Source organism: Gymnoscopelus microlampas (assembly GCF_963454915.1).
Source record: "Gymnoscopelus microlampas genome assembly, chromosome: 11".
Taxonomy (NCBI): Eukaryota; Metazoa; Chordata; class Actinopteri; order Myctophiformes; family Myctophidae; genus Gymnoscopelus; species Gymnoscopelus microlampas.
In genome coordinates this window covers 10466073-10490987 of record NC_139948.1, presented here as the reverse complement: position 1 = coordinate 10490987, position 24915 = coordinate 10466073, and the positions used below count along the sequence as shown (strand labels likewise).

Genomic DNA, 24915 nt, shown 5'->3' with positions numbered 1-24915 from the left:
GATAAGCGACCGTAGGTCACATGGCATTTTATGTGAGCTGCAGTGGCAGGGGGTCCTCCACTGGGGGCGCCACCACTTTTGCATCCGTTCTGGAGCACCAGGAGTGGGTGGTCCCCGGGAATGCCCCGTGAGCAGCCCCGTTGGGGTGGTCATTTGGTAATTTGTCCACATGTGCTCATTTTCTACACTTGGGGGTCCCCGAGGCCGCTGGGGGTCCCTGGAGCTCCGGGGGTCCTTGGAGGGTGTAGTTTGGCAGGTAAGGAGTGTGTGTGCAAAATCTGGCATGGATCGGGGCAACGGGTGCGGAGATATGAGCAGGCCAAAAGTGTGACGGACGTGTGTGACGGAGTGACGGAGTGACGGACGGACAGGACGGACACCTGGAGCAGGTTTCTATAGTAAGTGCGACCTACGGTCGCAATCAATACTGAAATGGCCAAAATGTTAATAGGGCTGAAGTGGTTAATGTTTGGTAATAATAATCAAAATCTACAAAGTAACTAGTAACTACAAATTTCTGATAATTGTAGTGGAGTAAAAGTACAATAACTGTCTCTGAGATGTAGTGGAGTAAAAGTATTAAAACAATGGAAATACTCCAGTAAAGTAAAAGTACCTCAAAATTCTACTTAAGTACATTTACTTCATTACTTTCCACCACTGCTTCATTGTTCATCATCTCAGTTTCAGTATCTGGGGGCTTTAGTTGCTGTCAGAGCATGTGAGCTGAGCTGAGTGGGAGAATCACCAGGCATCCTCCACTGTCCCACTCATCGCTTCAAAAAACAAACACGCCGATAAAAGCTGCATTGTACTGTACTGTATGTTGCTGCAATCACAAAGTGCATGCCTTTGTCGTTTGAAAGCCTGTTTAACCCATTTAGACCGGGAACACATCTGTGTCATTTTAAGATTTCTTTGGGCTATTTTTTTTTTTTTTTAATCGTGAAAATTGGTGCAAATCTTTGAAAATATATTTTTAAAGAGAACATTTTTAACTCCAATCTTCGCTTCATGGGGGTCCCTGGAACAAAATATTTTGAGAAGGGGGTCCGTGGCCAAATACATCATTCTGGGGGTCCTTGACATGAAAAGATTAGAGAACCACTGATATAGAACATACTTTTTTTTTTTACTGTAGGATTTAGAAGACAATCCCCAGAAGCAAAGATTTGAGTTACTGTACAAATGTTTGCGTTATATATTCAAAGATTTGCACACATTTTCACGATTTTTCAATAGCAGCAGATCTACAAGCTCATAGCGCGGCACCATCAGTGCCGCGCTATGAGCTTGTAGATGTGCTATTTTTTAATAGCCAAAGAAATCTAAAATGACACACAGATGCGTTTCCTGTCCAGTCTTAATGGGTTAAGAAGCCAATTGAAGCACAATGCTCTCTTTTGACACAAACGTGCACCCCCTATACTCACACTGTAGTAGACTACTCTCTCTATAGCAGTGGAATCCCCTGGGGGGGGGGGGGGGGTCCACTGCTCTATATAACCCCTAACCTCGTTTCCCAGCCTTTTCTCATCTCACGAGGAGGAAAGCCTCATAAAGAACAGAACGGAAAGTGTCTGTAGCGTGGCACTTCCATCGTATCTACTTCCCCCAGAAGCTGTCAATTTCTTTCTTTGCCAATCACGGTTTTCATGCTCTGGGTACAGTATGTAAACAGATCCGCACAGCATCGATGTAACTACTATATCGACACTTTCAGTAGCAGTTATTTCCCCTGGGCACCCTTCAGCACGATGGAGATCTATCTCTCTCTCTCTCTCTCTCTCTCTCTCTCTAAATTACAAAAGTTGGAGAACCACTGCTATACTCCATTGGGATACATGTGTTTCTGGCCATAACTTCTGGTTGGAGTATAGTTGTAGCCTATCATTTTGTGGTGTGGGTGGGCTCCACCAGTGACTCAAGCCCACGGGGCTCCCACCCACACCCAAGTCCTGACCTGAACTATTGTATCTTCAGCAGTGATGATACGCTCGCATGGGCAAGTTAAACTGGGATATATAACCAACACACATGCACACACACACACACACACACACACACACACACACACACACACACACACACACACACACACACAGAGCTTGGTAAAATCCTTATATAAAGAGCTTTAAGGGGATTCGTGACCATAAAGCATTTGATTCGGGCCAACAAAGCACACGGCTCTGTACATATTTTAAGAGTGGAGGAAGTGCTAATCCCATGAGGCATTGCGCATATCTTTCGAACTCAATACATAAACGTTGTTGTCGGGCAGAAACCTCTCATCTCCATATTTCAACTTTTTGTGTTTTTTTCGTAAATTAGCCTAATGCCCTACTAAAGTGTCACACACAAGTCTCAAAAAGTAGCTGATCCAAACGCTTCCACGCGGCGCGAAGCCGCGTTGCAAGCTTGTGAATGTGATTGTATGATGTACGGTTCAAGTGTCCCTACTGGGAGTGTGCGTGCAAAGTTTCACGCCGATCGTTCCAGAGGTGCCAGGGATTAGCTGTTCATAGACGGAACCGCAAAACAAACAAACAACACACGGACGGACGGGGTGAAAACATAATACCCGGCCTTCAGCCTGGCGGAGAGAATACATAATTCTATACAGATCCGTGCAGCATGATGCAATTCTCCTGAATGCAAACGATTTCACTACGAGAGCAATTATTCACCAATCACTACAGCCATTTATTTTCTATTTTTATGTTCACACTTGCACACATGTACCCAAAGGAACTTCTTTCTCTTGTTACTTACTTAAGCCTAATTGTCTCCGCCAGGCCGAAAGGCATGGCGAGTATGGCAAGCCGTTTTAACATTTAATCGAACCATGCTCCTATCTGTAATATATGTTTGTTTTGACTAGGTAGAACTGAATTATAGTTATCTAGTATACATATCCAGTCTAGCGATTAAATGTTAAAACGGCTTGCCATATGGCGAGAGTATGTTTTACCCCCTGTCCATCCGTCCGTGTGTCCATCTGTCTGCGAGCAGCTAATCTCCGGCACCGTTGGCCCGGTCGCTGCGAAACTGTGCACACACACTCCCTGCATGCCAATTCAGAACCTCTGCCCCAATTCGTTTTACATGGGCCTGTTATAGCGCCACCAGGAGGCCGATTTGTGCAAAACCCATGTTTTTACATTACTCCTACAGATTTTATCCAAACATCACGCAAATCAGTACACAGTATCTCTATAGTCATGTGATCAACACGGATCAGTCCGATTTTCCATATTCCATCCTGATTGGCTAAGGTTGGCTTCCAAAGTTTGCAGGATTGGTCCGTTTTGAACAAAACGTCTCAAATCATGAACGCAGCTTGCGATTTCTGTGAAATTTCACATACACATTCCCACTATGCCGAGGAAGTAATGCCAGCCTTTTCACATTGGCCTGTTATAGCGCCACCAGCAGGTCTAATTTAGCAAAGCACATTTTTGCCACAAAATCGTGAATGCAGTGTCCGATTGCCGTGAAAGGCCTAAGAAGAAATGGCACCCCTTTCACATTGGCCTATTATTTATACTGTGTAACACAACCCCATGTGAGCCAGTTGTTTGGGCTGTCAGACAGCCAGATGTTTTGGCTGTAAGACAGCCCCTATGAGCCAGATGTGTGGGGCTCATTGATTTAATTTGGGACATCTTCCTGGCAGTGAGCCACTTGGCTCCTATACCTCCTGAAATGTACTAGCGGCTCACCGGCGCATCGTTAATGTCTCACAGCTTTGATTGGTTGACTGGCCGCGGATCAGTGGTGGAAAAAGCACTACATTTCTGCAATTCAATACTGCAATATGGAAATACTCTGTTACAAGGGAAAGTCCAGAATTCAAAATGTACTTGAGAAAAAGTACAAATGCATTGGCATCAAAATGTACTGAAAGTACCAAAAGTAAAAGTACTCATTATGCAGAATGTCCCATTTCAAGTCTTCAAATGTATAGGCTACAAATCTTCTGAAAATAGCAGATCTACAAGCTCACAATGTGTCGCATCGCGACGCATTGTGAGCTTGTAGATCGGCTATTTTCAAATGGCCGAAATGTATATAGGGCTGAAGTGGCTAATGTATGTTTTGTAATAATAATCAAAATCTACAAAGTAACTAGCAACTAAAGTTTTCAAATAAATGTAGTGGAGCAAAAGTGCAATATTTGGATATGAGATGTAGTGGAGTAGAAGTAAAAGTATTGTAAATTGGAAATACCCAAGAAAAGTACAAATAACTCAAAATGTTACTTAAGTACAGTACTTAAGTAAATGTACTTAGTTACTTTCCACCTCTGCCAGGGTTACAGAGCGTTGTGTTTTGCTCAAGGAGATGAGAAATTGTTTTCATCATCAGTGAGCTGATGGACTGAGTATAAATGCCATGGCACAAGTCTAGGTGTGCCTTAGGATTTGGTGACAAACACACGTCATTACTGCAATATACAAAAAGTTACGCATTCTTTACTATATTAATACTTGCTGTGCGCTCTTTTCCCATTACAGAGGCAAATTCTATGCACAAAAAATACATATTACAAAAATACAATATTTTAACCTGGTGTCCCTACCTGGTGTCCCTACTTTGGGCATTTCATTACAGGCAACAATTCTAAATCAAAATTGTTCTAGCATTGTGAGCTTATAAATCAGCTATTTTTCCAATGAATACCGGCGTGTCTGGAGATTGTTACTTGCGCGTTGGTATGAAATGCTTTGGCTTCAGATTTAAGTTGTATGCTACATGAGATGTCTGGAGTCATTTTATGCTAAACTTTGGCCCTTTTTGAAACTGTAAAGGCCAGTTATCATTGACTTAAAGTCCGCTAGGGTTCGTGTCGTTAAAAACTCTTCTTTCGTAAGTATAAAGAGATATGTGTCCTGGAAGGTTTGCTGTGTCTGTTTTGAAATAACAGTGAAGGCATTGGCACATAAGGACACAACAGTTAGCTATTTTGTTTTTATCTGATCTGGATACTGTGTGCTCCTTGGTTGGAATAACAGTGTCGCTCTAACAGACTGTTTAACCCATTCAAACCGGGAAAGCATCTGTGTCACTTTAGATTTCTTTGGCAATTCAAAAATAGCAGATCTACAAGCTCATAGCGTGGCACCGAGCGCAGCGCTACGAGCTTGTAGATCTGTTATTTTTGAATAGCTCAAAGTATAAAATAACGCTCATAGCTAAACATCTAAAATGACAGAGTATGCGTTCCCCGATTGAATGTGTTAATGCCAGACGCGCTACCTGTGATATCACACTGAATTGAGATTCATATCCAGTAATTGAGGAGGTGTCGACATAATTTCAAGCATCATTTTACCATTATGTGATTAAGACCTTTGTTGAAAAGCCACATTGTCATTCTGGAAAGCACATCATCAGGACAGCACATCATCAGGAAGGTGATGTATTTAGATGTAAAAGTAAAAGAGAACCATTCCATTTATTGATAGTTTGTTTAGCTTTTCTTGAATTCCTCCCTTATGATATGACCTGACATTATTTCTGTCTCTCTTTGAGCCACAGATATATATATGTAGCCACATCGTTGCTCTCGGGTAGAAACCTTGTAATCTCCATATTTTCGTTTTTTAAAATCTTTTGCCTTTTCTCGTAAATTAATGCCCTACTACTTCGTCATACAAGTATCGTGTGTCATGCAAAAGTAGTGGAAATAGCCGATCTACAAGCTCACGATAGCTTGCAGATCTGCTATTACTGCTACTTTTGAAAGATAGTTAAGTACAGTACTCAAAGCTGATGACCTGGGCGTGGCGCAGCCGGGAAGGTTTCATCTCTTCCGAGGGCAGCCTTTCAACCTTCACTCCAGCTCTTGTGATGTTCCAGCCAACGCTGGGAGCTGGAGGCTCCCGCCTCACTCTGATGTACTGTCTGTGTGGTGGCTACGCATTCGCTGTCTGTAAAAGCCACTCACCTGGAACAGATGTTGTGGCTGCCCACTTTGGATTGACATTTTCCCCTCTCTGGCACGCATGTGTGAGCTCCACCAGCGGGCTGCCAGGGTGTGGACTAGCATAATATATTCGGATGGACGCTTTTTTTTTGGGCTCTTTTTTTCCTTTCTCTCCCCTTCATTTTGTACGGCAGCCTTTGTAGAAGCAGCAGATGTGAAATGGGCCTCGGTGAAAGCCTCATGAATCAGACGGCAGGTTCCATCCGCAGGGGGTAGGAAGGAATCGAAAAAACATGCTCGGCGCCCCTGGCTCTTGTTGAATGCCTTTGGTGTTGTGTGCAGGTAGGCTTGTCGCTGGGCTTTCTTATGCGGCTGATAAAAGGACCGAATGCATGCTGATCACAGGTTCCCCAGTGCCATACTGACTTGTCTTTTTTGTCCTTTTATCTTAAAAAAAGATGAGAGGGAGGCAGTATAGAGACCAGGACTACAGCATGTTTTTAGTGAAGGTGCCGACACAGGGAGAACATGCAAACTACACACAGAAAGGCCCTTTCGCCATATGGGCACTGATGACGCGGTGGAGGAGAGAACACGCCCACAGCGTCCCCGGCGGGAATCGAACCAAGGACCTTCTAGCTGTAAGGCGCCAGCGCTACCGACTGCGCCACCGTGACTCAAATATATCATGACCCGTCCAGTCCAATCCTTTGAGCAATAACTTTTTGATTGGTTGAATACTCTATTTGTCAGAAATGTAAACAGCACGTGGTACAGTAAGACATTAAAGCTAAAAGGTTAACACAAAAAGGTCCTGGGGACTTGTTTCCATTATGGTCCTATGTATTCAACTCACTCTGTCGGGTAGAAACCTCATTATGTCCATAACTGTTACTGTTCAGGATTCAAATTCAAAGGTAGCAAAAGTAGCACATCTACAAGCTCGAGCTTGCGGAGCTGATACTTTTGCGTGACGCTGTAGTATGATCAAGTATGGCGTTAATTACAAAAAAACACAAAAGGTTAAAATATGGAGACAGATAGAGATGTACAGTATGTGGCAACTGGTTGGCGGAGCTACACAGTATACTGTTCTTTTTTGATGGGGGGGGGGGGGGGGGGGGGGGTAATGAAAGAGGCAGAGAGACACCGGGAGGTCAGCCGGTAAAACAAAAATCCACGTCCGTCCCGGCGGCGCGCCGTCGGCTATAACGAGCATGCAGCGCGAGAGGCAGCGAGCGTGAGAATTTGAGAAAGAGAGAGAGGAGCTAATATATCCAGAAGACATCCTGTAACACGGCAGGGGGGGGGGGGGTCGAAGGGTGGGCGAGAAGGACAAAGATCCAGGCTGGAAGAGCAGCCGATTGATCTCTCCCCAATCCGCCGTGCGTGTGTGCAAGTGCGTACCTGCGTCCTGGGGTCAATTCAAAGGCCCTGAGATGAGACGGCACTCTACCGGCGGTGACTCAGAGCTGTCAGATTTTAATGAACACTGTAGCTGGCACCCATCCATCTCCTCTGGCCCTATTAGCTGTATGATCCATCTCTATACGCTGTCATGTTAGCGATGCGGTTTTTGAGTGCAACTCAAAAAAAGGTGCTGGTTCCCTCTCTACCCCCACTATGTTGTAGAGTATGTGTGGTGATGAGACAGTATAGTTTGAGGCTTCGTGACATCTGGCTATAGGGCTGGAGCAGTGACATCTCATGTTTAATAAAAAGAAAAGCCATTATTAAAGTTGCAGGCATATTCCTCTGCTTCCCAGAGTACCTGTGTGTTGACACCGCATGAAAATATTTGTTAACTCGTCGTATCTGTCACTTTGTGCATACAATCTCACCGGTGGCCCTGCTACCAGTCCTCTAAACCACCCACATTAACCCTGTGTCCCTATTGTTTTTTTTTTGGGCATGTCATTATAGGTTATTCACAGAAAATATTATGCTCAATTTGAAATGCGTCATACGCCAGTGTTGCACTGTGAAGCGCAGATCTCCGCCAGGTCGGGCTGCCTACCCAGGGCTGTGTCAGAACACACTGCTGTTCCAAAAAGGAAAAAGGTGTCCTCAAAGCCATCACCTGCCAGGGATGTGACACTGGTTATAAAGGAAGAGAGTCTTTGTATGCCATGCTTTGTCTAATTGGATCTTGTTTATTCGATACACTTATTTGTTTTAGCTCTTGCTCATTTGATTTTCCTATTTGTCTCATCTGTTTATGAAAGTAGGTAGCTGATATATTGCACTTTTACTTTAGCGCTAGGTATACTCTTAGTTGCTCGTTTTAGAAGAGAATGCACTTAATACTTCTGGTGATTAGTGGTTTCCTTGCCTACCTATGTTGAATGCACTTACTGTAAGTCGCTTTGGAAGTGTCTGCTAATAACTGTAATGTAATGTAAAAATTAGATGCCAAAGAAATAAAAAAAAATGGTCCCTAAAATGTGAATTTTAATTACTTCCTGTAAACGCAAACATACTGCGTGATGACATAAATAGACCCATATGAATATTGCGGCCGGTAGAAGGTTAAATAGCAACATCTGCTGGGCCATTAATTCCAGGTTCAATTCCAGTGCCGATTCCTTGGGGCTTGGTATCCACAAGTTTCCTAGTATATAGGTAGCTTACTGGGGAAAATGGGGTCTGTGAAATGGGCATTACTTCCTGTTGTCAGTCACTGAATTCATTTGAGGGATCATATCAGTCAACAATAATGTGGAAACCCAACCTGACAGAAATCAAAGTCTTCCTACTTACAAGATCTTCCTCCACACAGCTGATTCAAATTAAGGATTGATGCTTATTATTATTATCAAGCGCTGAAGTCACTTAACGAGCAGAATTTAACCCTCATGCAGAGATGCAGGTGTCACAGCAGCAGCCACTGCCAGCCAGTAAGAATGAAACACAGGACAGGAGTTAGGCTACTGCTAAGAGCAAGTGTCAAGAGCCATTGATTATTCATTTGAATCAGCTGTGTAGAGGGAGTTCTTGTAGGTTAAGTAGGCAGACTAATATGACCCTGTATGATTTCTGATCACTCAAATGAATTGAATGACTGACAACAGGAAGTGATGCGCATAATTCAAGCAAGGCCTCGTGGGACACTGGAAACTCAGACGAGACCGTCTGCTGTGATTCATTGGTCAACCAAAATCACAGCCTTGTTTCTGAGCTAAACTTGGCAAAAACAAATATATAAGCAATAAAGCCATTTCATGACGTATTTAAAGGACCATACAGGTGGTTTGGAATGTTCAGTTTTCTGACTGCAACTGGCAGTATACTTTACATTAAAAAGGTAGGGTAAGTGATTTTCTTTGGTTAAAATAAGTTAGATAGCTCTATATTCTGATAGTACTCATTGCTATAGAGTGTTTGTTCAGTAACAGTCTCCCCAGCTCTTTATTAAACAGAAAATTAATTTTCAGGTTGGGATACCAATTTTATCCAATCAGGATAGAGAACTCAGTCAGGTCACAGATTAAACAAGTTCAACAAGTGATGATACAAATAAATGACACAATTGGAACTGGAAAACTATAAAAATGAAGCTGATAAATGAGTACTCTCTCCTAATTGGCTGAGATTTTGTCACCCGATATATTTTCTGTTTATTAAAGAGCTGGAGAGACAAGGAGACCCTGTGACTGAACAAACACTCAAAAAAGTTTTGTTTTAACAACAATATCACGTACCCTACCTTTAACCTCTTAAATCCCAGCATCCGTATTGTGGAAAAAGCTTTCGCTGAAAATAGCCGATCAACAAGCTCAACATGAATGCAAAAGAAAACAGAAAATACACTAATATAGAGCCCTGAGGGACACCGCTCAACCATATGGGGTTTACTGTGATTAATGCCTACCATATCTTTTGTCAGCATTTTATTCCATGTGAAAGCACGGAATGATTTGATTTGAGAGTGGTGCAAGACTCTGAGAAACAATGGGAACTTCAGGAAATAACACAGTTTAGTGAAACTGCTGAAATGTCCCACATGTCCCGTGGTGTGGTTTAAATCCTCGTTGTGGCTAAAGAAGCTTCACAGTACCTTTTTTTCTTTGCTTTATCTTTGCTCCCATTTAATATATTCCATATCCTATGAATTAAACATACACTTGATCCTCCACAATGCGAGGGAGACAGAACTCCACACCAAATCAGACGGAAAACAAGCCAGTCACTACCAGTGGTGGCTGGTGTAGTTTTCTCGGGGGGCCAGTTGGCCAGCCCAGCTCTGATCTCAGCTCTCGGTTTATTTATTTCACTTTATATAAGACAAATTAACAAAATGATGAAAGGATGTGCGCAAAAAAGAAAAAAACAGGGTGACAAGTAGTCCATAGTGTTTGTTATTGTCATACAAGTGTCATTACTGGAATTAGGTTATGTGTTTGTTCTTCTTTTTTTCAGGCAAAATCAGTGTCCACAATTAACCTACAGAAGTACCTTATAATCTTTGTGTTAAGGATGATGCATAATCAATACTGTTGGAAGTACAGTCATATAGTGTACACTGTATGTATGAGCAGAATATGTACAACATGCCTTGTTGAATAGTATTAGTACACTATTAAGCATAATAGGAAAAAATACAGGCTTTGATGTGTGTTCCTTCAAATACGCAAAATACTAGATACAGTGTGTGATGAATGGATCTGTTGTGTCACTTCCCTTGTGTAGCTAGCCTGCGTCTACACAAGTCGATGTTAATTTATCCTAACTGTGAGAGTGTATAAATGTAACCAAATGGATTTGGTTACATTTATACACTAGTGTAAAATGAACAAAATGAATGTGTAGGCCTCTCAAAGTGGGGTCCGGGGACCCCCAGGGGTCTTTCAGGGGGTCCCCAGCAAAAGTAGTTAATGTAGCATCACAATCATTTTAACCACTTTATCCATTTATACGTTGGCTATTCAAAAATAGCAGATGTACAAGCTCACAGCCGCGCTGTGAGCTTGTAAATCTGCTATTTTAGATTTTTTTGGGGAAAATATTGAAAATGTTTGGAAACATTTGAATAATTTTGAAACAAATATTCTCCTCTGGGGTTCCCTGGCACAAAACCTTTTCAAATACATATCAATTTGGGGTCCGTCCTTGACCTGGAAAACGTTTGAGAACTACTCTGCCCTACAAAGCCAGAGTGCAGTTTTGGACACACTGGCTTATTTGTGCATCCCAAAGGTCAAGGCCATTTACAGTATGGATGGACAATGGTCTGGAGATAGACCTTCATTGATCTCCCGCAGGAGAAATTCAGTCACCAGGGTAACAAAAAAAAATCACACCCAGGGGCGGATTAACCCTTCGTGGTGCCCGGTGCTTGGACGCGGGAGCGTTTTGTCAACGGGGGGGAGGTGCGTGGAGTTTTTTCGCCGTTTATTTTTTTTTCACGTCGTTTGGTGCCCCCCCACAAGGTTGGTGCCCTGTGCTTCAGCACCTCAAGCCCGTTGGATAAGCCACCACTGATCAAACCCACAATAAAAGAAACACCATCAATAATGAACAAATTGTATACAACAGTATACGCCCTCTAGAAAGACATGCATAATGCAGGACATTTAAAAAAATAAAATAAGAATGCCCTCGTGTGACATAGTATCTGCTCCTCTGAGGAAAAGGAGGTTCAGACATCATGGCAGGTTTGTTAGAGATTACACACAATGGAGTTCTATTTTGACTCTCTAAATGTGTACATTCCAAGGCATGTATAAACTAAGCCAGTTTTCATTATTCCTATAAGGAAGTGGGGTAAAAGAGTGCCGAACTAAACCTGATAGCGTCTGTCCACAATTCATCCAAGCCAGCTGAATCCATATAGCAGATCTACAAGCTCGAAGCGCAACGTGAAGCGACGCGTTTTGAGTTTGTAGATAATATGTCCACAGTTTCGGACATATGAGGTTTCCACCCGACAGAGACGATAATGTCTTTGTCTAAATCAGGGGTCTTCAACGTTTTCAGCCCAAGGACCCCCTCGCTGAGAGAGAGATGCAGCAGGGACCCCTTCTATATTGTATGAAATTGTGTTTCAGATTCAACTTTTTTGTTTACGTGGTCTGCTCTTTTTTCCCCTCCACACCTATACCTCTATGCCAAAAAATAGCCGATCTACAAGCTCACAACGCCTCGCCGCACGAGGCATTGTGAGCTTGTAGATATGCTATTTTTGGCTAAAGTACTCCTCAGAAAAGGGATGCTAGGGCTCAAGTGGTTAATGTAAAAACAAAACAAAAATCATATCACACAAAGATTTGGCGAACCCTGTAGTAAGTCTGAGGACCCCCTAGGGGTCCCAGACCCCCTGTTGAAGTCCCCTGGTCTCAATCAAGTCAACCTGCAGTATGCTGCTGTTTGCGTCTTCATATTTATTTAGGATTGTGTCTTCACTGCGCTTCTACGGTAGTCGCTGGAGAAAAGATCGTTTTATGGACCATGACTTCTCGGTGACAGAAATATCAGCCAGAGAAGCAAAGAATGTTTAAAGTGGGTTTATTAAAAACTAGCAAAGTCTGGTCATTATTCTACAATCAAAAAAATAATTACAAAAAATTCCATCATGCAGCTGATGCAACTGGTTCGCCGTTTTAACTTCAACTGAAACAATTTTAATTGGTCTGACAGTTGTGGAAGTTAAGAAAGCAGAACCACTTAATTAACTGGCAAAACGCTAAGATTTTAGTGATAATGTAAGTAATAATATAAGTTCTTTAAAACCTTGAAAACTGAATTCATTCATTGAGATAGCGATAAATAGGATCATAAAGTATACTAGGTTAGTTCCACTGATTGATTGATCATAAAACATGCTCTGAAAATGCACGCGACCGACCCGTGTGACCACTTAAGTGCTGCGTGCATTTTCCTGATCCAGAAAAGGTTGAGAACCGCTGATCTAGGGGGTACGCCAAATACATCTGTGATTTACTTTCCTAAACAGTCCTGATCAATTAGCTGAGTCTCATTTAAAAAAAGAAATGCATGCACACGAATATCGTTGCTGTCGGGCAGAAACCAGCTAACTCCATTTTTCCGCGTTTGCATTTTTTTCCATAAGTCAGTGCTATATTGAACCAATGAAAAGTATTAAAAAGTGCTTCTGACAAAGCCAGTCCACCAAAGGAGGGTGGAGTTAGCTGGTTATGCTGACTCCAGACTCCACCCCCTTTTGACCTCCAACCTCATAGTGAGCTCGGAGGTCCATTCAGCTGTTCTTATCAATGATGAACAAAACCTCCTAACTCCACTTTTTGTTTTGTTTTTGTCATTTCCTGAAAAATGAACATTTTGGAGTTAGCTGGTTTCTGCCCGACAGCAGAGATATAACAACAGAATGACATTATCACAATGTCTGAGATGTAAGGTATAATATTCTTGTTATTCTATGTTATTAGGCTACAAAATAAATGACAGTGTGTGAATCACGCAGGGTCGGTTTTGCTGGAACATAATCCTGCCTACACAATGACATGAATCACCCAAAAAAAATACAAAAGTGAGAAATACAAACAGAACAATCTGATATCCCTGCTTAACCCCCCCTCCCCCCCCCCCCCCAATCTGAGTTCCCATATGTTCTCGCCAGCTGTCCTTTTTGGATTATTTTGGAGTGCATAGAGGCGCAGGGGAAGACACCTTGAGTGGAGGGTGCTGCAAATAAGAAAAGTCACAAACTTGGCTTGAATCAGCTATACGAGTTCGATTCATTTTGTGTGTGCACACAAACACACACACAAACACACACACACACACACCCTTGCATAAGCCGATGCCATCGGCAACAATGTATGCTAATGTGAGCCCCATTTGGAACCTCTCCCTCCGCTGTATAGCTCCAAGCTGAGGTCCCACAGTGTCGGGTCGACACCGGCGAAAATTGGCCACTATGCATGATTCTTACCCTTTTTCTGCACATCGTGTCCAAAAAGTAAAGGTCAGCCCCCCTGCTCTCAGATGTTTTACATTTTAGCGGCCAAGAAAATGTTACAGACGGGTTGAAACAAGCGTTTAAATCGCTTTTTTAGTCAGCCTGTGCCATGTTTTTCCCAATGCAACCTCAACGGGAGCAGTACAGCGCATGCGGACGGGGGTTGACTGGCCACAGGCTGATAATAAAAAAACGATTTAAACGCTTGTTTCAACCCGTAGGTAATTTTTTCTTGGCCTCTAAAATTTTAAACATCTGAAAGCAGGGGACTGACCTTTGCTTTTTGGATACGATGTGCGGAAAAAAGTTAAGAATCATGCATAGTGGCCAATTTTCGCCTGTGTCATCACCTGCTGGCACCTGACTCAGTAGAACCTCATCTCGGAGCTAAAGCTAATGTATGCTAAATGTAAGAGCACTTTTTTTTAAAAAGTATATATACTGTATATTCTTCCCCCATGATGCTGGGTGTTACTCAGGATGTAAACTAGATGTCCCAGAGGGTACATAACGATTCAACGTTTTATTTGGAAACCACTGCTTTCTTTATAGGCTAATGTATTAACCAAACTGGGGGTGTGGGGACCAGTGGTGGACAGTAACTAAGAACATTTACTTGAGTACTGTACTTAAAGGACTAGTTCACCCAAATTACTTATTTTCTATCAATTACACACCCCATGAAGCCTTGAACTCATGGATTTGTTTTAGTTTTTGACACATTCCTAAGCCAATAATGAAAGGGTGCATTTCCGGTAGGAGACTCAAAGAGTCTACTTTGTGTCTCCTACCGGATACATTAGCATCTAAACAAATAATTGGCTCAGGAATGCAACAAAAACTAAAACAAATCCATGAATTCAAGTCTCCATGGGGTGACTAATCGATAGGAAAAAAAGTCATTTTGGGGGTGAACTATTCCTTTACATACATATTTGGATTTCTTTTTTTTTGCTTTTTTGCAAGCGGCACACTGTAACATTTCAAATAGAAATATAGTTATTTTGACTCCACTGTATTTCTAGGAAAGGACTCTTAAGACCAAAACGTACAACAATAAATGATGCCGTATTTCAAATATAGTGAAAATAGCTTGTAGATCTGCTATTTTTCTTGAAAAGTATCGATTGTTGTGAATTCTTTTTTTTCATAAACCTTCTCTTCTGGGGGTCCCTGGCACAAATCATTTTCAGAGTTCGAGACCCACTGCTGTACAGGTTCATTACAGTGTGCCACGTGTGTGCGCGCGCACGTCCGTTTGTGTTGTGGTGAACTAAGCAAAAAATGTCTCTGCTCCACACAGTGGGAGAACGAGCAGCTGACCAGCCTGGAGGAGAGAGGCCGCCTCCTCCTCTCCCTGCAGTTCCTGCCTCCTCTGGACCAGGAGGAGCACTGCGGCGAGGGGGAGGCCAGAGGAGGAGGCGTGGGGGCGGCCCGCCGCAGCAGAGGGGGGCTGTGTGTAGGGGTGCGTCGCTGCGCCCACCTGGCGGCCATGGACGTCAACGGCTTTTCTGACCCTTATGTCAAACTGTAAGTGTGTTTTTTTTGTTTTTTTTTTGGCTTTTCTTTTTTGATTAAAACCATTTACACCTGGAAAGCCTATAGGATGTTATACCTTTACATTCGGGAAAGCGTCTGTGTCATTTTAGATGTTGCTACTGTATATATATAGCAACATTATTATTATTATTATCATTAGTATTAAGTTGTTCAGAAAACTACAGGATTTAGAAGGCGTTTTTATAATTGGCCTTGAGTCTAAATGGGTTAAAATTGTGAAAATAGCCATTCGATAAGCTTGTAAAAATTCGTTTTTTTTCCCACTACTTTTGTGTGAGATTCTTGTATGATAAAAGTCCTGAGTTAGGGCATTCCAGGTAAAGGCCTGATCCACTCATAGTGACGAGGCACGATTGAAAAGGGGTCAGGAGACCCCTGCCTGAAGATCTAAGGCTGCGAACGGGTTCATACGGTTCCTCATGCGTTGAAGGAGGCATCAGCTCAGTTCTGGGCTCGCCCTAGGCTGGCAGAGGCAATTGGCTCTGGGTGAAAAAAATGGATTTCAAAATTGTGGGATAAAAATGTAAAAGAAAAAATACAGTGTATATATATACAGTATATATATATATTCCTAATACTTTTCTTTTAAGACTTTTAGAAAATAGCAGATCAGCAAGCACTTGTAGCTCGGCTATTTTCAAATAGCCTATATAGGGTTAAAGTGGTTCAACTAATTTAGCTGGGAACCCCCTTTTAACCACTTAAACCCCAGCATCCGTATTGTGGTTGCGTCACGTTGTGAGCTTGTCGATCGGCTATTTTCAGCGAAAGCTTTCCCCACGATAACAGAAAAGACACTAGAATAGAGCCCTGAGTGACTCTGCTCAACGATATGGGGTTTAAGTGGTTAAAAACCACTGCTGTAGTGCCACCACTAGATCTCAGATACAGTATTTTAAGTAAAAACTCTGTTACAAGTAAAAGGACTGTGTTCAAAATGTTACTTGAGTAAAAGTACAAAAGTATTGGCATCGAAATAAGCTTATAGTACCAAAAGTAAAAGTACTAAAATGTTTGAAAATAGCAGATCTACAAGCTCACAACGTGTCGCATCGCGCCGTGTTTTGAGCTTGTAGATCTGCTATTTCCAATTGGCCTAGGTATAAAATAGGGCTAAAGTGGTTAATGTATGTTTTATAATGTAATAATTTACATCTGCAAAGTAACTAGTAACTTCAGTTTTCAAATAATTGTAGTGGAGTAAAAGTACAATATTTGGAAATTTGAACTACTCCAGTAAAGTGAAAATACCTCAAAATTGTACTTAACTCATCCAGTGCCACATGACGTCAAAGACGTCACGTGGCCTGACGCCCCGTGCGCCACATGACGTCAAAGACGTCATGAAAAAAAAAAAAAACACATTCAGAACCCAAGATATGATTTGAAGATTTGCTGCTCCATTCACTCTTTGTTTAACTTCTAACTTAAAAAGGCTGTATCTCGGCTCCTAAGCCGAGATACTCCTGTAAGACGTGTGTCATTGATTGATAATTGTAAGACGTGTGTCATTGATTGATTCCCAAAAGTATAACAAAGTGCATCCCTTTATTATCCTACTACTTTAATTGAAATGACCTCCAAAATGTGTCGGGGGTTGGTCAACACACAAACACTCCAGTTGCCCCGAAACTTGCCCCAGACTGTTGATCAGAGCTCTGGCTATAATATAGGCTTCTTTTCCCACCTTCAATGTACTTACATATTGTACGGTTAATATAAAACTACATTTCCTACTACATCTTAACATCTTAGCCACAGCACCTTTCCTTCTTTTGGGCCGCAGCATCCTTTTTATGAACGGGCCTCGATGTGAGGGCCACGAAGCGGCCCAAACATCTAGTCAGTTTAATAAGAAACATTCCAAAAATGGTTTCCAAAAAAGTTTTGTATTTCAAGGGACGGTTGGCAACCCTATTAGTTGTGCTGAAGCAAAAAAAACAAAAAAGAAAGATACCTAGGACCTCACTAGAGATATTAAAGTAATCACTGAAATGAGCTAAGATAAGCACTTAAATGTAATGTGATTGATTGAACTAAACATGATTGAACATACCAGGTACCATCTGTTTCCCCGAAAGATGGGAAAGACTGCAAATTTTATGTGTCAGCTAACAGAAATGGTTTGGCACAGCTCTGACAAACTGAAGTACTGAGTGAGGGTGGAGAGCTGATGTGAGACTTGCATAATGTGGGCACTCACAAGACTTGGCTGTGAAGAGCAGCGCCCGATGCCACACTTTTGGAGAGTCCGAGACTACCACTATATTTCAACCGATATCTTGTTTAACCCAGTGGGTCTCAAACTTTTTCATGTCAAGGACCCCCAAAATGATATGTATTTGGCCACGGACCCCCATCTCAAAATATTTTGTTCCAGGGACCCCCAGAAGCAAAAGTTTGAGTTACAACTGTTCGATTTAAAAAACATATACATTCAAATATTTGCACAAACTGACCACGATTTTTCAAAAATAGCAGATCTACAAGCTTGTAGCGTGGCACTCGGTGCCGCGCTATGAGCTATATATAAGCGTATTTGGTCGCGGAACCCCCACCTGGAAATGTTGTGAATCGTTGTGTGCTTGTAGATCGGCTATTTTTGGCTAATGTTCCCCTCACTCCCCTCAGAATCTTATCACACAAAGATTTGGAGGACCCCTGTAGTAACTCTGAGGACCCACTAGGGGTCCCGGACCCCCTAGATACAAAAACCACGAATGTCCGCATGTATATGCATGTGGAAGCACCGAATCTCAAATAATTGCTGATATCGTTGCTTTCTGTGTTTTTATTATAATTAATAATCATAAATAAAATTTTAAAAAAAAACATAAAAAGTTGATATATGGAGATACGAGGTTTCTGCCTCGACAGCAACGATATCTGATATATCACTCAGGCTCTACATGAAGCGGAGACAATACCGACTAGCAACCGTCTGACAGCTGAAAAAAAATGTAATAACAATAATCAGCAAATGTATTCATGAGTCAATTTTCATTTATTAGGCAATGACAGTGTCTGAAATATCAGCTTTGCCCCCCGGCAGCGTTAGCTGTCTGACACAAAAGGTTGTGTGCAATTCTTTTTGGGTGTATTGTTGTGGACAATAAACCCCCTTATATATTAGCTTCTTAATCCATAAGGACCGGAACGCATCTGTGTCATTTTAAGATTTCTTTGGCAATTTTTTTTTTTTTAATCCTGAAAATAATCGTGAAAAAAATGTGCTTCTGGGTGGGGGGGTCCCTGGAACAACATATTTTGAGATGGGGGTCCGCGGCCAAATACGTGGTTCGAGAACCACTGATATTATAGCAGCATACGTTTTTTGTTTTTTTTTACTGTTAGGATTTAGAAGACATTTGTAGAATCCCCCAAAAGCAAAGATTTGAGTTAATAATCTAAAATAATCAAAAAAAAATATATACATTCAAAGATTTGCACACATTTTCACAATTTTTCCAAAATAAATAGCAGATCTACAAGCTCATAGCGCGGCACTCGGTGCCGCGCTATGAGCTTGTATATCTGCTATTTTTGAATAGCCCAAAGAAATCTTAAAATGACACAGATGCGTTCCCGGTCTTAATGGGTTAATTTCCTTGCCGTCTCAACAACCTGTCAGTAATCTGACTCGCCGTATACGCAGATAAGAGGGTAAGAGTGGATCAGAACAGAAGAGCCCCCCCCCCCCTCCCCCTCACTTGAACCATCTTCCTTTCCTATTAGTTGGCGAGCCGGGTGGGCTGAGGGGGATGATGAGGGGAAAGCAAACGCTTGCGTTCGTTCGTTATCATTACCACGCGTCATCTTGCTGAAACAACTGGAGGAAAAACCAATTACTTTACCGTTGGCAAAGCGACACAGTAACGCACGCAGCGCAATCTCTCTATTCTTCTATTCTTTACATCTAATCAAAGCCTGGTTGCTCTTTGTGCTCTGTGTGTTTGTGCGTGCTTGTGTGTGTGCGTGTACTTTTAGTGCGGGTGTCATGCACCGAAAACGGCCGATCTGCAAACTCCCATCGCGTCACGCAGCGATGCGTTGGGAGCTTGTAGATCGGCTATCTTTGATGTAACTGCAGGGAAACATTGATCCCTACAAGTGGTCAAATAAAACAGGACTGTGCACGATAAAGGCATGAAGCTAACGAAATATCCAATTATAATTTCTTAGATATTGACCTTAGTATCAGTTTATATTAGTCTACTTGATATGCACACACATAACCTGCTTTGTGTGCACGTGTGTTTGGTACATGCACCTGCTAAGCAGATGCACGCACACTCGATCCTCTCACTTTGGGAGGTGCAAATCTAAATCTCATCAGAACCAGTGTGGGTTGCAGCCTCAAAGAAAATCAAAAACCCCAAGTGCGTTATTAGTGTGATGAACAGGAACGGCTATATCTGGATCAATACGACTGTTAATTGCCTCTCAGAGTATAAGATGTACTAGGGGTACGACATTTAATCGAACTCATTTACATTTTAAATAGACTTTTGGGAGTTCTTTTTTTAAACTAAAATAGTAGACCTATAAGCTTACAACGCATTATATTGTGACATTGAATTGCATCGTGTCAAGCTATTTTTGCATGCTACAGTTAACAAAGCATATAAAACTAGGCTTAAGTCGTTAATCGACTAATTGATTTAGTCCGTTACCGAATTTTTCACGACAAATTGTTGATGAAAGCACATCTCAATTATTTGATTAATCAAAAAAGGAATTAATAGAATAATTGCTAAGAAAATCATTGATAGTTAGGTTAGACCCCAATATGTACTACAATCGTTTTTTGGGTGGTCAATCGCGAGGCGTTGTGTAGGCTATTTTCACAATGTCTCAACTGCTACAATTTCAAGTGCTTGTCTGGGTGGGGGGTTCCCAGTTCAAATATGATTATTTTGGGGGGACTGAAAAGTTTGGGAACCCTTGCACTAACATGAAGTAGAGCAGTGGTTTTCAACCTTTTTCATGCCAAGGACCCCTAAATTGATATACTTTTGGCCGCGGACCCCCATCTGAAAATGTGATCAAAGTATCAAAGTAATGGAATGTTTTTCCACCACTCTCTCCTCTCCCCTTTTCCTTTCCCCATGTGTCCTCTGCTTCCTCCACCAGCTACCTGAAACCAGACCTACAGAAGAAATCCAAGCACAAAACGGCAGTGATTAAAAAGACCCTTAACCCTGAATTTAATGAGGTATGACCCCCTTCCCCACAGCTGACTCCTCTAAATTGCCTGTGTGTGTGTGTACAAAGCAGTGCAGATATCAATGAACCAGCCAAGTTGTATACGAAACGTAAGCCGTTATTGTTGTTTTCGAGCAATTAAATGACAAACTAAGTCTCTCTCTCTCTCTCTCTCTCTCTCTGTGCATGCTGATGCTTTAGTCGGACTCGTGTCATTTCGTGACAGTTGACAACATGTTGAGCACAGCCTATTGATATAGCCTATTTATGGGGGCTCAGAAAGTTCAATCTTCCCTGTTGTCTCTTTTCCACTACAAGAACTAAGTGCCGTGAAACATGATTTCATGGGTTCTGGATTCGTTTTCACACGCTACGGCACGGTTTCAGATCAGGTCCTCAGAACCTAATTTGGGTCCTGTGAACCCAGAACCCAGATTTTATTTTTCTAAAATAGCGGAATAGATCTTTTTTTCCGGACGTAATTTTGACAACAAATTTTGTTTAGTTTTAGTCATATTTTAGTCACCTGAAAAGTTTAGTTTAGTCTAGTTTTAGTTGACCAAATATATATTTTTTCTTTTATGATGTTCCCCTCCCTTCAGGCAAGGGGTTAACCACCCCTTTATAATGGAAACATAGACCCAAAAAAACATCACAGCTCTTCATGGGTTCTGGAAAGTTTCAGGTTTATGGAAGGTTCTGCATTACACTTTGTATTAAATAAGAGCCATACTGTATGTTGCTTTGTCTGTGACTGGTGGGGCATTTCAACAGAAACAGGAACATAATGTGGAGTAATTGTGTCTGGAGGCTCAGAGTCAGCAGCACAATCACCCCGTTGATATCGTTATGCCTCCTCCAGCTGTGCCAGAGGCGTCATGTTTTCGGGGTTGTCCGCCCGTCCGTCCGAACACTGTGAACGTGATATCTCAGTAGGGCATAGAGGTATAATATAACTAGAGGGCGGATTGCCCCGCCCCCAGCTATCATTTCAATGAATGTGCTCACTGGCGTTTTGAAGCACCCGGAAGCCTGCCGGAAGTAGAATTATTGAGTCGTTTTTGGACACACCGTAGATTTATGAGCATGCGCAGTAGTGTCCTTTTTGCGTTCTATGGCAGCCCGTGTGTCAAGGATTGAACGCGAGATATTTATTAAATACACTCGAGATGCCTATGTATATGTAAATGCATATGTATTTATGTATAATATGTTTACATATTTATATCTATATATATAAATATCTCTCAGTATGTTTTGCTCGTGCATGTATTTCTCCCCGCCTGCAGTTCCAGCTTTGGCCACTGGGGTGGCAGCTTCAATGTTTCTCAGCAACTCTGGGGGCTTGCAGTAGGGCTGTCACTATTACAAATTTGGTGTCACAGAGAACGCTCTGGTGTCACAGAGAACGCAGTGGCTTTCCGCCACGTTTCTACTTTTGGCCCCACTCCAGCCGCTGACTTTTCAAAGCACAGCCAATAGCGAGAGAGAGAGAGAAAGAGAGTGGACGGGACTGAACAGTGAATGCACACTGACAGAATTAGCTGTGTGTCCCTTAATTGTAGTTGTAATTTAAGCATTTAACAAATCCAGAGCCACTAACAAATGCATAGTACGAGTTCTCTGCTTGCACTGACAAAGCTGTGCCTTGCCGCCTGTCCACATCAGCGTCTCTTGTTTGAATGGCCCATCATGCGGTGGCTCACGTGTTGTGAGTTTGTAGTTTGGCTATTTTCACAATTATTTATCTGTGGAGTCAAACTAAATGTAATGGCTCAATTCCAAGTGCTTGTCAAGGTGGGGGGTCCCCTGTTCAAATTATTATTATTATTTATTTTGGGTGGAGTTGCTCCTTATTTAGTTTTACTTTTGTTTTCACATGAAATTATCTCCTTTTTCTCCTCTGCATTGCATCTTGTTGGAAAACGGCCTAAGCAGACTGCATTCTGAGTGCTTGTATAAATTATTACATTTGGTATAATTCATTTTAATGAGCCTCCTTGGATACCATGGAAACTGAGTTGGCACTTACTGCCAATAAAAACAACAGCAATGAACATTTAAACCTCAGAATGCTGGTTAAGATCAGCATAACACCATTTAGTTAAGCTTTTTGTAATGGAGAACAACAGCTTATAGTGAATAGTATTGTTCATTCAATTAAAACGGGGATTACCGCTCTTCCAATAATTTACAATATAATATAATATATATAATATATATTACATATTATAGTAATGCAATGTGTGCATATACATGTATTGAAGAGCACAGTGCCTCCTTGGCCTAAATGTAAAATGTGTGGGTGACTCAAATTACCTGCCAAATGTGTGAATCACAGATTAGACAGTTTGATGGGTTTTGAGTCCGGTGTTAATATTATTGATAAATATGAAGAACTCGAATGATAATAATAAGTTGTTTCACATTATGAAAACCACTCGGCCCTGTTTAAAAAATAGTCAAAATAGCTGATATGTAAGTTCACAACGTGTTACAACGCCTCGTTGTTAGCTTGTAGATTGTATTCTTTTTTTCCTTTGGACTTTTTTTTTCTCCTGAAAATCTTACATTTTGGGGGGAAAATACAGTGGTATTAAAAAGAAAATGTACTTTGTCATGGGTTGGTTGTAGTCATTCTCTGTGTGTCCACTTTGCAGGAGTTCTTCTATGACATGCCCCTGTCAGAGCTGACCAACAAGACTCTGGAGGTAACCGTATGGGACTATGACATAGGACGATCCAACGACTTCATTGGTGAGACACCACTGACTGTTTTATTCTCTTGCAAGTCATCATTGTGTCTCTTGGTTTAGGGTTGCCAACGACCTGAACTGTGTCCCTTGTTTCAAAGAAAACATAGGGGACGCCCAGAAAAAGATAAAGATCTCACTTGTTGATCTGCTTTTTTTTGGCAAAGACATTTGGTGTAGACAGAAAAAAAGCGGTACAAGTACAGAGACAACTCGGGTCCAGTTTATTGAATTTAGACTAGAGAGTTTAAATGGTTACAACCTGTGTTACAGTATATATCAATATGAGCTGTTTGAACTTGAACAAATAAGCGACGTATTTCAAGGCACGGTTGGCAACCCTATTGGTACATGTGATTAACCCATTAAGAGCGAGAAAGCATCGGTGTCATTTTAAGATTTCTTTGGGCTATTCAAAAATAGCAGATATGCAAGCTCATAGCTTTCTGAAAAATCTGTGCAAATCTTTGAATATATATATTTTAAAGCGAACATTTGTAAAATATTTTGTTCCAGGGACCCACAGAAGCAAAGAATTGGAGTCACAAATGTTCGCTTGAAAAAATATATATTCAAAGATGTGCACACATTTTCACGATTTTTCAAAAATAGCAGATCTACAAGTTCATAGCGCGGCACTCAGTGCCGCGCTATGAGCTTGTAGATCTGCTATTTTTGAAAAGCCAAAGAAATAGCCAAATAAAATCTTAAAATGACACAGATGCGTTCCCAGTCTTAAATTAAGGGTGCAACAGTTAATCAAATTGTATCGTATCAGGTGGCGTGTGTCTGAGCTGTCACTCGCAGGGAGACGCTCTCCGCCATTGGACGGACTGCCTCAAGAACAAGGGCCAGAGGGTGGAGCGCTGGCACGTCTTGACCAATGAGCTGCCCAGAACCTTCTGCCACGACTAACCCCCCGGTGTGCAACGAAATACACTTCTCATCAGCTGCACTGGGCGAGCTTGATGAATAACACATGACAGGGAATATATAATACAGTTCTAATGTTTACTATGGGATGGATTCATGTAAAGTCACCACAGGGAGTCAGTTAGAGGGTACACTGAGGGGTCAAATATATATTGTCAATGTCGGGGCGGAAACCTTTGTTTTGCGTCCAAAACCGGTACTTGTCAGGAAATGGAAAAAGGAGCCTGTGAACCAATCTCTTGTTAACTCATTCACTGCCAAGGACGACTTGTTTTTTGTTGAAAAAACTTTTTTTTCCCTGTTTTTTCACAAAGAACCAGAAGATAACTCGATTCGAAGATTTACTGCTCCATTCAATTCCTGGTTAACTTATTAGTTAAAAATCTTGTATCTCGGCTCCTGTGTTTTACTATGTATTTTTTGCGAGACATGCTATTTTCAACGGCGTATAACAAGCAAAGGGGAGGTCGCAATGACATTTTATTTATTTTTGCGGAAGCACAGTGAAACCCTCCGTGATTAGCAACCATCAGGGGATCGATCATACTGGAGATAAATATTCTGTGACTACTTGAAAAGGTAAGAAAATCAAAAAA

The 24915-nt window shown here is 41.7% G+C and overlaps 1 protein-coding gene across 1 annotated transcript in view; it reads left to right on the top strand.

Annotated features, from left to right (window-relative positions):
* Positions 1 to 24301, top strand: part of LOC311056115 (double C2-like domain-containing protein alpha) — a gene marked incomplete at both ends in the record, with an annotated part of 89703 nt that extends 65402 nt beyond the window's left edge. The window contains 4 exons of the mRNA XM_084072506.1: positions 15172 to 15398; positions 20562 to 20643; positions 23294 to 23390; positions 24165 to 24301. Of these exons, the coding sequence (XP_083928632.1) occupies positions 15172 to 15398; positions 20562 to 20643; positions 23294 to 23390; positions 24165 to 24301 (543 nt within the window). The remainder of the gene's footprint in view (positions 1 to 15171; positions 15399 to 20561; positions 20644 to 23293; positions 23391 to 24164) is intronic.
* Between the last annotated feature and the right edge of the window lie 614 nt (positions 24302 to 24915).